Below are 12,937 nucleotides of genomic sequence, written 5' to 3'. Positions count from 1 at the left end.
TGTCGCGCTTGCGTGAACGCAGTGCTTCATGGGAGTTGTAGTTCCCGTAGGTGCCGGCTCCACCTGAGCTAGGTGTAAGAGGAGTGAGTGGCGTCTAGGCGAGCAAGGCGAAAGCTGACTTCCCCGCAAGGCATCAGGAAGCATGGGAGCTACTTCAAACTTTCGGGTTCGCCCAAACCACCACGTCGGCTTTCGGAGGCGTGGAAGTACGGCGGTCAGGAGAGCGCTACAGGCCACAGGTGAGGCAGGTGAGACTTGCATGCGCGATGCGCGACCTCGGGAAGCCTCGCTGATGTGTGTCTGCACGACGGGCCGGTGGGTCAGGGGCCAGCTTTGTTCCACGCCTGCGCGTTGATTGACTGGCGCCACGGGCGGGTTTTCGCGGGTGCTCGGAGCAGGAGGGAGGGGCGGCCACGGTCCGGCTCGGGGGCGCAAGTTCGCCGCGTCCACTTCACGCCGCGTCGTCCGCTTCCGCTCATCCCCCCCACCCCCCTCCACTCCCGCCCACCTTGAGAATGTGGCCGTCGAAAGAAGGACTGCGAGTCGCTCACCGTCCTCGGTCCGCTGTGGGAGTAAACGACAGTCCCTTGGCGTGGGGGGTGGGGTAGGGCGGGGGGGGCGGAAACGACAGAGAAACCGATCTCTTTTGGCTCTTTGGAGGCGCGGTAGGGTGGTGTCCGGTGAGTCCCTAGCAACCGTTGCGCGCGCTCAGCAGCTCGCTTTCGCTGAGGCCCGCCCATAGGCGTGTCCGGTTGGTTCTTGTCGTCTGTCACTCTGCGCACGTCGGTTTGCGATTGGTCAGTAGGTAGAAGCGCGCGGGATCTTCACGTTGTGAATCGGTCCGGGACGGTAGCCGGCCTCAGGTGAGACACCAGTGTTCTGAAGTTCTCTTGCGGGTGGCGGCGAGGCGTGGTCCCTTACCTCGCGCGCCCTCACTCCTTTCACCCGGCCCCGGCCCCGGCCCCGGCCCGAGTGGTGGCGGGTTCCGGCCGTTTGACCCGCGCACAGAAGCCGCCAGCACCGGAATGCCCCAAACTTTCCTTTTAGGTTAGGCTAGCGGGCCAGTGAGCGCTGGGGATTCACTTATCTTCATCTCCCTAATTCTGGGATTGCAGGTACGTGCATCCATGCCTGATTAAAGACTTAAACTCAGGTCCTCGTGTTTGCATAATAAAAACTTATAACACAAGGAGCCATCTCTCCAGTTCCTGTATTACTTTTAAATTAAAAATTTGTAGCGTTGACAATTTAGCTTGAAGAATGGTATTTTTCTTTTATAAATTAAGATTTTATAACAATATGTTATAAAGTTATACAACTTCTAAAAAACGAAACAAGGTTTGGTGACATTGGCAGTGTATTAGGGAGCCATAATTAAATGTCATAGGTTGGTTCTAAAAGCAGAAAACCACAGTGTGATTGTATCATTGTTTGCTGTAGCAGTAATTAGTGCATTTAGATGCCTAGAGAAGATGTACATCATTGATATTAAAACGCTACTACTTGAAGGAAAGTTATGCATTCCAAAGTCATACATTTCTAGCTCCTACATATCTTTATTTTGTTTTAGACAAGGTGGTGTGTCATATAGCCTTGAACACTCTATGTAGCTGCTTTTATTTCATATTGAGTTGTTGCTTTCTAGGATCGCATATTGAGTGTCTGTGCCTATGTATGCAATATGCAAAATAGTGAGGGCAAATAGTCCTTATACGGGGTTTACTCTGGGTCTAGTACTCAGCTCCACACAAAGACAACAGTTGTCAGGCTGATGGTGCCTTCCTGTCTTCTGAGCACTTTGAGTGCTCTGGAGACCTTGCCTCAAAAAACAAAAGGAATCAAAACTCGACAGTTTGGGCTCAGCAAAATGGCTCAGGGGATAACAGCACTTGCTGCCAAAGTCTGACAGTTTGGTTTGGATCCCTGGGACCCTCGTGGTGGAAAGAGAGAACTGAGCCTCTGACCTCTGTAGGAAGGAGGCCTGAATCTCAGTAGTTTACCCTAGGGCAATACCTGGTTCTGGTAAAGACCACAAACTGAGACCACCCAGGCACTACTCAGGAACTGACAGTCCAAAGGAAATTCCTAACTTTCCAATGTTGTAGATAGGATCACCTGTCAGCCCACACCCATGTTTTTTCACCAGGACACCCCTAGACAAATGTCAGCCAATCAGTGGTCCTGAACCTTAGCAATCCCTCACCCCCACCTTTGCTACTATAACAACCCAACCCCAGCTAAGCTTGGGGGCCTTCTCTATCATTCCCATAGGCTGGACACATGGAGAGTCCAAGGTTGCAAACTTTGTAAGAATGAAGGCTCTTTGCTTTAACATACAGGACTTGGTCTCCTAGTTGGTTTTCGGGGGACTCCGTGATCTGGGCATAACAACCTCCACATATGGGAGCTCCCCCTTCCTCCCTCCTTTCCTTCCTCCCTCCTTCACTCTCCCCTGACCACACACAAATATAATAAAAATGCATTAAAAGTCATGCATTATAATGAAAATAAAATGCGTCTTGAAGAGATGGCTCAGCAGTTAAGAGCACTTACTGTTTTGTAGAAGACCTGTGTTCAGTTCCCAACCCCTACATGGTGACTCAATGTCTGTAATTCCAGTTCCTGGGAATCTGATGTCTCTTCTGAGTTCTTCAGGCTCCTACATGCACGTGGTGCACATACATACACAGCTACCTATTCCCCCCCCCACACACACATAAAAAGAGGTGTTAAACAATGAAAGCAAACACATTTAAACCCGCCACCCCAACTTAGGAAGTAGGAGGCCGCCCCATTTTGCCTCCTAATTTTATTGCTCTGCCAGATTCAAGGGAACCATCTGCCTGATGTACAGGCTTTCAGTCTTGTTGAAGTGTTATCTTGCATGTGTATATCTTTAAGCAATGCATTTAGATTTTTTTATGTTAAAAGAAAGGACTTTCCTGGGCGGTGGTGGTGCACACCTTTAATCCTAGCACATGGGAGGCAGAGGCAGGTGGATTTTGGTGATTCCAAGGCCAGCCTGGTTTAAAAAGTGAGTTCCAGGACAGCCAGGATTGTTACACAAAGAACCCCTCTCTTGAAAAAAACATAACAAAAACAAAAAAAAAGAGCTGGGTGGTGGTGGTAATCCCAGCACTCCGGAGACAGAGGCAGGCGGATCTCTGTGAGTTCGAGGCCAGCCGGGTCTATAAGAGTTAGTTCCAGGGCAGGCTCCAAAGCTACAGAGAAACCCTGTTTCAGGGGGGGGGGGGAACCCACAAAACAAAACAAAACAAAACAAAACAAAAATAAAAAGGGAAAGGGATCTTATTGTACATAACCTTTTGCAATTGGAAGGTTTTTCACTCCTTACACTTCTAAGATTTATCTTGAACTCACAGAATTCGCCTGCTTCTGCCTTCCAAGTGCTGGGATTAAAGGTGTGTGCGCCACCACCGCCCGCTTGTTTTTGTTTCTTAAGACAGGGTTTCTCTGTGTATCAGTCCTGGCTGTCCTGGAACTCGCTTTGTGAACCAAACTGGCCTTGAACTCACAGAGATCTGCCTCCTGAGTGCTGGGACTAAAAGCAGATGTGCGCCCTGCTTAAGACTGGTTCTTGTACACAATTCTTTTACTTTTACTGTTGATTATATCAGAACATTCTTTTTCAGAGTATTTAAGTTGTTTAATTTTCTTTTTACCTGCGTGCCCTCTTTCTCCCCCCCACTCCCCCTCGCCTTCCCTCCCTTCTTCCCTTCTGTCTTCTTCTTGCCTACTTGCCTTTCTTCCTAACTGGTTTACTAGCTCTTACCTTGTGCAACCATGCTGCCTTGAATAGACAAGGACTATTTTGTCTATCTATCTGTCTGACTATCCTTGTCTATCTTGCTGCCTATGTGTGTGGATTTCTCTAACTTGATCTCCGCAGTGTGGTCTTTCAGGAAATTTTCCTTCTCAGTTTGTTTGAACATAGTATATTTGATAGGTGTAATTCTGAAAACCTTGTGCCTGGTTTAGCATTCTTTGCTTCTGAGAAGGTTACTAGGACAGGATGTCTTATGGAGTTGGGGTCAAATTGGCTCTCTACTGGAGTTCCTGACCTGTTTTAGAGGTTGTAGGATAGCTCTTCTCTGTTTTCAGTTCTTGTCATTTTTACCTTTTGGAAGTTCTTCTCCCTTCAAATGTTTCAGAGATGTGCGGAATGGCATTTTTGGTGAGCGCTGGCAAACTACATGGGTTGCTCAGATCATGTTCCTAGCCTTGACGTTTTCTTTCTCTTTTTGGAGGATCAAAGTCATTTATATTTTAATTTTGTTGTTATTGTATGTGTATATGGTGTGTGTGTGTGTGTGTGTGTGCACGCACGCGTGTATCTACATGTATGTACATAGGTGCACAAGGGGAGGTCAGAGAACAACTTTGTGGAGTTGACTTTCTTGTTTCATCTTTTTACATAGGTTCCAGGTTATCAGGCTTCCATGGCAAGCAGAGCCATCTTACTGTCTCTGACATTTTCTTGAATTTTTATCTTCTGTTCTTGAATTCACCCAGAACTAATTTTTGTTCAGAGGAAAACATAGGATGCAATTTCACTCTAAGTTCTTCAACTATTTAAAACTAGCAAATCCCAGTTATTAAGTATTTATTTGATCTCAGTTCTGATTTGACTCTTGAAATCCTGCAGGAGTGCTATAGGGCGTAAGTTACTGTTATCCTTATTTTACACGGGAACTAATACTTAAAAGCCAAGTTGTCTGTTCGGTGCAATTGTGCTGGGGGAGACCTCATGGATTTCACATGTATGTCAGACTTGTATTTCTTGGTCTACTTTTGAAATTGACCATGTCCTGTTGTCCATTTATTTACTTTGTATAGCTTCATAGCATGTAGTAATGTCAGCATTTTGTTCTTTCTGTGTAAGGGTCCCTACCCTGCTGTGCTCAGGAGCTGTTAACTAAGGCCCGTAGACTTCTGAGTATATCAGATACTCCACTGTGATCAACTTGTTACCAAGTTATATTGAAGCTCACAACCTGCTAATACAACAGGTGCTGCTCTTCCCCCTTCCTACATTGTTAAAGAAATACCTTTTTTCTTTAAGACAAGGTCTCACTATTCCTGGCTGGTCTTGAGCTAACTATGTAACTGAGGATGTCCTTGTACTTCTGAGCTTCTTGCCTCCACCTCTCAATAGCTGGGATTACAGAGGTGTATCACAACAGCTTACTTAGCTTAAAAAGACTTTGTGACCACCTTAAAAGTCAGTATACAACTCAAGGACTGGGCTCCGAGGAACTCCTTACTAGGTCCAGGTGGTTTGTAAGAGTAGGTGCCTGTCCCTTCCTAGATGTCACAAGGGTTTGCCCCCTGCCTATCCTAACTTGTGCTTCTTGTGAGGCAGTTTCTTATCTAATTTTCAGGTCTAAATGTGCTAGTATGGGAATGCTGTATAGGAAAAGGCTGGTGTGGACCTCAGAAGTGTGCCAGACTTTTGTGAACTATGAGGTTTTGGAAGGTAGCCTAGAAGAAGGGGCTCATGCTTAAGGTGGGTGTATTTTGGACCTGTGGTCTCCCTATGTCATGGGAGAATCCAACTATAGTCCTGATACTGGCCCCACAGTGTGTTCTTGTTTTTATCAATCACTGGATTACAAGGTGGGCCTTGCCCACTCCTGGCAGAGAATACTTTCTTCTTCGTGGCTGTCTGTGGAATGGCCTTAAGCATGGGGAACTGTTAATATAATCTTTAGGTTCTCATACATGGCAGTAAGATGCATGGAGACACTCATTGTGTCCACTGTGGGAAGTCATGAGAGTAAGCACATAGGACAAAACTCTCGGAACTCAGCGTACACACTGGAGAGTGGGTTAGTTTTCTAGTGTGACACTGTGTTGTAGTTCTGAAATGTCTTGTCACTCGGAAATTCAGTGAGGGCAAGGGGATTTTTCTGTATTTGAGTCTACGTTTATATCAGAATAGAGTTGAAACAACACTATCCTGACTGCTCCTGTCTCTGAATGTGGTTTTACTTTTGTTGTATGCTTCAAGATGTTCTTTGTATGGCTGATTCTTAAGGCATCCAGAGAGACCTTGATCATGGAACATATCCTCACGTGTGGACCTGCATTTTCTGCCTTCTCTTGTTGCTCACCCCCACTGCACTCTGTAAACAAAGACTGTGCTTTCATTTCCTGGCTTCCCAGACTCAAATAATCACACAGAAACTATATTAATCATAACAGTGTTTGGCCAATGGCTCAGGTGTATTTCTACCTAGCTCTTACATCTTAACCCATTTCTATTAGTCTATGTATTGCCACGCGGTTGTGGCATTACCTCATTTTCTACATGTCTTGTTTTCTTGGCGGCTGGCTGGTGTCTGTCTGATTCCACCTACTCTCTGCCTGGTTTTACTCTGCTAAGCCATTGGCCAAAACAGCTTTATCAACCAATAAAAGCAACACATTTACAGAAGGACATCCCCCACATCAGTACTCCTTGCTTCTTTTCCACGTCCCTTCTTGTTTCTCCACTCCTTTCTGTGTATTTCTCTGAAAAAGCTTCTTGTAGCACAGATTTGGCCTGACTATCCTCACTCTGTAGATCAGGATCTCTGGGACGCCAGGACTTGGGCTGGTTTGACTGCTTCTGTGTTCTATACTGCAGATCTTAATCATACACCCTTTGTTTTCCAGTTGAGGGCTGTTGGAGTTGGGAACTTAGTGACCAGTTGGCCTGCTCTTCATGGAGGATGGGAGTCCACCTATTTTTGTTAAGGACTGGAGATGCTTGTCTGGGAGTTCTCCTGCCCAGGAAGGTCCAGCTTCTCAGACCTCCTCTGAACCCAGCAAGCCACTCTCCATAGCCCATAGACACCTGAGCAGGAAGAATGGGCTTTCCAGACTCTGCCAGAGCCGGATGGCACTCTCTGGTAATCATCTTGTGATGTTGTGGGCATCAACCTTGTAAACTAAAAACATGGAGTTGCAGTTCCTCCCCTGGGAACTGTTTTATTAGGGACCAAAAGATCGTTTATGTTTTCTTGCCAGGGAGAGGTGTCTTCCAAGGTACTGGGCCATCCCTGGGCCTGGACCATAGCCGGGAGGAAAGAGCTAACCTATCTAGTGTTGTGTGACAGGGTTGTGGGGTTGGGGTGGGGAAGGATTGAAGGACAGTAAGATATGTACTTGAAACTGAGGGGGATCTAGACAGCAGGGAAGTCTTTTAGGATGACAGATGTTCATGGGCCAGAACAGAGCACAGTAAGGGTTAGGATCCTGTCTTGAGGTCACAGAGCAGCTTGCTGGGACATCAGGTATGTTTGGTCCTGGGAGAGGGCCAGTGGTGCAAGGCAGAGGCCACAGCTTCCCAGGAGGCTGCTTTGCTTGGCATTGACCAGGTTCTTTGCTTCAGTGTTGACATGGAAGATTGATTTCAGAAGGATACCCCAGGCAGCTGCTCAGGGAACAGGGCAAAAAGGTAGAGGTGTGAGTAGGGCACTGACTTGGTCACTGCTGAGGCAAGTGGGTGACCTTGGGGAAGTTAGGCTGAGGTCAGGTACTAGAAGAAGGCACAGAAGAAAGGAGAAAGGACAGGGTGGGAGAGTGGTGAAGACTCAGGCTATATGCATTTGACTTTAAACTTCAGAAGGAAAGAGGCCAGTGTGGGAGGCACGGGGAGTTGGGTCTTGGAAGTGATTGGAGCTAGAGGTAAGTGTAGGCGCCAAGTAAGGTAGTAAAGGTGCTGGGAAATGGGAGAGGTGGATGGGTCAGTTGGTGGTGAGAAGAGGGGAAGGGAAAGCACTCAGGTGTTCAGATAGGGGTCTGACTGGAGAGCTCAGTGCTTCCGGTAGGTGGAGTGGAGTGAAGACTGAAGGTTTGCTGATGGGCTGAGCATTTTGGAACTATTAGAGAGGTGGCTAAGAGCAGCTCCTTTAGAGTGATGGGGACAGAGCTCATGGGAAGAAGCAGGTAGGATGGTGGGCAACAGGTAGCCTTTAAGTTGTCTGACAGTTCTCAGGAGCAAGTGACCAGGCAGTTGTTAGGGATGACTGGTATTTGAGAGAGGAGGCATTGTAAGCAAGAACTTTCTAGGTGTGAAGGGCAAGGCCTTAGTGTGTGACCTAGACAGAAATGTTGTTGAGCTGTCTGTATGTCTCAGACAATATTGATGGATACCATTGAGCCCTAGAGGGTTGTTTTGGAGAGATTCGTTCAGTCACACATTGGCACTTGTGGGTTATACAATGCTTGAGTCCTGTGCAGGCCACACACTGCCTGTTCTAGAGGCCTGTTTTGGTAGCTGTCTGAGATCTAATACTTTCTGTCCTTCCTTTCCTCACAGAAGACAGATGGAGTTCTTACTGCCTCTCATCACTGGCTGCCCAGAACATTTGCACAAGCAAACTGCACTGTTCTGCTCCATCTGAGCATGCCGACCCTGCAGCTGGGCCTCTGGGCAGTACTTCTTGCTGCTCCTTGCTACGTGGCCTGGCTTCAGGGTGCTCTGCACCCTTGCACTCCACTCCTGTGTGCAACCCCAACAAGGCTGTCTTTACCGTGGATGCCAAGACCACAGAGGTATTTGCTGCAGTTTGAGGCCCAGCATAGATGGGGATTTGGAGTTGTCAAACTTGGTTCCTTCAACAGAGAAATTTGTGTTTGAAATGTAATTAGAAAGATAGTTGATCTTACCTATATGATGCAAAAGAGACAAGAATTTTTCCTTTTTGGACAAAGGTTCGAGAGAAAGGATATGAGGTGCATTCTCTGTTATACTTTTAGCATGTTGACTTAGTTATGTAAATGAAATTTAGTGCCTGAATGAGATGTATTTGTACTGTGTACATTCATCTCTACAGGAGCTGAGACTGTTAGACAGGAGTGGAATGATGCAAATTTCCTCATTTTTAAAAATAGTCTTATGTTAATTGATCATATTATATTTGTGTGTGTGTGTGCAAATGTGTGTGTGTTGGTGCATGTGTGCTACAGTGTGAGTGTGGAGGTCAGAGGACAGCCCTGTGGGAGTCAGTTTTCTCCTATCTTGTGAATCCCAGGAATTGAACTCAACTTGTTAGTCTTGGCTGTAAGCACCTTTATGCTGAGCCATCTCTCCAGCCCTCTCCTAGCTTCCTAGTCTTGATAGGCATGTGCCTGTCTTGGCTGGTGGAGGGCCTTGGCTATAGCTGGCCTTGATTGGGTGGGTGTATCTGAGGTACAGAGTGTGAGCACCACTGAGCCCCTGATGGGAAGTATGTGTGTCCTCTGCAGATTCTGGTTGCCAATGACAAAGCCTGCAGCCTCCTTGGGTATAGCAGTCATGACCTGATTGGCCAGAAGCTTGCACAGTTCTTCCTCAAGTCTGATTCCGAGGTGGTAGAAGCCCTAAGTGAGGAGCATGTGGAGGCCGATGGCCATGCTGCAGTGGTGTTTGGCACAGTGGTGAGTGAGTGTGGGTAAGGTAGGGTAGGGGTGGGGAGAATGCTTTGCCTTTTATTTCTTGGTTTTTCAAGACAGGGTTTCTCTGTCGCTGCCTTTAATTCACAGAGATCCACCTGTCTCTGCCTCTCGAGTGCTGGGATTAAAGGCGTGTGCTACCATTGCCCAGTGCTTTGCCTGTCTTTAAGGCAAGAATAGCATGTAAAGGGAAGGGCTCTCATTTCCTTGCCTCACTTTTGGCTTTGAGCTTTGTTCTGCTATATGTCTGGCAGCACCTAAGTTTAGCATCTTCACTGGAACATGGTCCTGGTACTATTTCCCTTCTTCAGATGTGAAGAAGGACGGGCCCTTTAAAACCAAAGTATTTAAGAGGGATGTATGTAGTGACTGTGGCACTTTGTTTTAATGTTTTAGTGAGGGTTAAAGCTTGGACTACATTTTTAAAAACTGCAGGTATCACGTGAGAGTTCCAGAAAAGTGATAGATTCCCCTTTTTTTCTTGTATGTGTGTGTGTGTGCGCACATGCATATGTGTGTGCATGCATGTGCCCTCCTGAGGTTGATGTCAGAAATCATCCTCTATCACTCTTTTGCCTTATTCATTGAGGCTGGGACTCTTAGTCAAACCCAAGTCTTGCTAGCTGACTTGCTCTGGGTGTCCAGTCTCTGTCTTATGAGACTGGACTAACAGGTGGGCCTCCATTCCCACCCAATATTTAAGTGAGTTTCTGGGGATCCTGACTCAGGTCCTTGTCTTTGTATGGCAAATACTTAACTGTAGAGCTATTTCCAGAGCCCTCTGAAATGATACAATTTTATCACTGCACCTGATTCTTATCTTTAAAGCCACACATTCCATTTATTTGCTATATGGTGATGGGATAGGAGTGTTTTACTGGAGAGTTTTGGTCCTCTCTCCTAAGTATATGCTGGGTATATCTGGGACATTGACAGGTGAGTTGAATATAGGATGCAGAAGACTAAGCTCCAGGCATGAGAACTTGGTCAGGGTCAGTTGTATCAACAAATTACTGGGTCAAGAAGCTGATTACTTCCAAAACTACCAAAAAAGTAATTATAGCTTTCAGCACATGTTAATTCCTCTTTATTTTTTCTTTTTAAAATATTTAATTTTATTTTTATTTATGTGCATGTTTACATGTATGTACATATGTATGTGGGAACTCAAGGAGGCCAGAGGAAGGTGTAATAGCCACCGGGGCTGGAGTTACAGGTAATTGTGAGTTGCCCAGTGTAGCACTGAACTTGGATCCTCTGAAAGAGCAGCAAGAACTCTAACCACTGAACTATCTATCTCTCCAGTCCTTAATGTTTTCTTCCTTCCTTCCTCCCTCCCTTCCTTATTTTTGCTTTTGTTTTTCAAGACAGGGTTTCTCTGTGTAGCCCTGGCTGTCCTGAAACTCACTCTGTAGACCAGGCTAGCTTTGAACTCAGAGAGATCTGCCTACCTCTGCCTCCCGAGTGCTGAGATTAAAGGTATGTGCCACCACCACCCACATAGTGGTTAAGAAATTACAGATTCCACTTTTTTTTCCTCCTTCCTTACTGTGAAGCTGAGTGTATTGGTCAGTTTTTCAGATGCACAGGGCCACTGTATCTGGATAAAGGGATTTATTAGATTGGTTTGTATGGTTAGAAGCTGGATAGTTCTACAGTAGCTGTTTGTAGGCTGCAGACCCAGTGGAATCAGTAATGACTCAGTCTAGGAATCTAAAAGCCCCAGGACCACAGGGATTGATGATGCAGCCTCAGTCTGGAGAATGAAACCTCCTGGAATGTTGCTGGTGCAGGAGTGCATTCAAAACTGAAGTCTGGAGTTCAGTGTCCATGGGTGATAGCCACAGCAGAAAGCACCCACTCACGTCAGAAAAGCTGGAGTGATAATTTATACCTGTAATCCCACCACATAGGAGACCAGGAGTTGAAAGGCATCTTAGGCAACATGGGAGGTTGAGAGCAGGTTGGCCCACGTGAGATCCTAACAACAAAACCCACTAACACCAACAGTAAAAGGATTGTTGAGTGTACATGGGAGCTCTCCTTACCTGCTGCTTTTCTTTTCCTTATAGGCGCCTGCCTCCCATTCAAGAGTGGTTTTACCCTCTTGGTTCAATGATACATACCAGTACTCTGCAAATACCATCATAGGTACACCCTATGTTTGTGTCAGGCGTTTTCTAGGTGTTTCTCAATCAAGGGTGGCAACTAAAAATTGGCCATCACACTGAATATGAAAACCCTCTTGATAAAAATTCAGTCAGACTGTAGCACTGAGGACTAGAAGACTATTTACACTTTGGTAGGTTTCTGACTGCACTGACGCGTTGAAGCACTGGGGAAGGTCTCTCCTGATGAGAGGCACTGTGCCATGGTAGTTGCAGAATTCACTGCAGTTGCTGTGCACCCTGGTACAGGAAATATATTTCTACAGGTTGATGTTGTTAGCCGAAGTGGGGAGAAGATTCCAGTCTCTGTGTGGATAAAGAGGTTGCAGCAAGAACGTGGCTTGTGTTGTGTAGTGGTTCTGGAGCCCGTGGAGAGGGTCTCAGCCTGGGTTGCCTTCCAGAGTGATGTGAGTATGTTTCCAAATTGCAGCTATCTCCTGCTAACACAATGCTCTCCTCCCCTTTCATAACTTAGGAAGGAAATGCCAAAGCTAACTAGAGATTTGCCTTGGCTATGGCCCTTACTAACTGCATGCTTGAGCAAGGAGTCCAGTCCTTGATACCTCAGATTTCCTTATCAATAAAATGGGAATAGAATCATAACTACTCAAGATTGTTCTTAAGCTTAAAGATGCTACTCTTTTAGAATAGTACTTAAACATGAACTGGGGTGTTTTTATTGAAGATCTGGATCGGGGCTTTTTTGTTGTTGTTTGATGTGGGATGTCCTTTTGTATATGTGTTGCTTTTATTGGTTGATGAGTAAAGCTCTTTTGGCCATATAACAGAATAAAGCCAGGCGGAAAATCCTAACAGATATATAGAGAGAGTAGGTGGCGTCAAGCAGCTGCCAGCTGCCAAGAAAGTGAGAGATATAGAAAATGAGGTAACACTACAGCCACGTGGCAATAGATAGCCTAATAGAAATGGGTTCATTTAAGAGCTAGCTAGAAATACGCCTGAGCCATCAGCCAAACAGTGTTGTAATTAATATAGTTTCTGTGTGATTATTTGGGTCTGGGCAGCCAGGAGATGAAAGTGCAGTCTCTGTTTACAGTTGTTGTTTTTTTGAGGCAGGGTTTCTCTGTGTAGCCTTGACTGTCCTGAAACTCGCTCTGTAGACCAGGCTGGCCTTGCCTTGAACTTACAGAGATATGCCTGCTCTTGCCTCCTGAGTGCTGGTATTAAAGCTGTACTCACTGCGTCACCCCCCCCCCCCCCAGTTGACCCAGGGCTTTTGGAGAGTTCTCAAGAAAGTCACTTTGGTAGAGTGAGAAAATGGTATTGTTCTTGTGAAAGCCCATGGCATTCCTCTTGGGCTTTGAATA

At 46.2% G+C, this 12,937-nt stretch overlaps 1 protein-coding gene across 5 annotated transcripts in view; it reads left to right on the top strand.

Moving 5' to 3' along the window:
- Positions 1-94: 94 nt before the first annotated feature.
- Positions 95-12,937, top strand: part of Pask (PAS domain containing serine/threonine kinase) — a 41,410-nt gene continuing 28,567 nt past the window's right edge. The window contains exons 1-5 of one of the 5 annotated variants that reach the window (XM_048441936.3): positions 95-239; positions 6,679-6,914; positions 8,327-8,562; positions 9,256-9,426; positions 11,876-12,016. In XM_048441936.3, the coding sequence (XP_048297893.2) occupies positions 6,728-6,914; positions 8,327-8,562; positions 9,256-9,426; positions 11,876-12,016 (735 nt within the window). In that variant the 5' untranslated portion in view covers positions 95-239; positions 6,679-6,727. Of the gene's footprint in view, positions 249-717; positions 864-936; positions 1,116-6,678; positions 6,915-8,326; positions 8,563-9,255; positions 9,427-11,875; positions 12,017-12,937 lie in introns of those variants that run through there. The other 4 variants (XM_048441935.3, XM_048441934.3, XR_015737737.1 and 1 more) reach the window with 4 other exon arrangements.

Source organism: Myodes glareolus, chromosome 1, assembly GCF_982192425.1.
Source record: "Myodes glareolus chromosome 1, mMyoGla1.1, whole genome shotgun sequence".
Taxonomy (NCBI): Eukaryota; Metazoa; Chordata; class Mammalia; order Rodentia; family Cricetidae; genus Myodes; species Myodes glareolus.
This window is presented reverse-complemented; position numbering and strand designations above follow the sequence as displayed.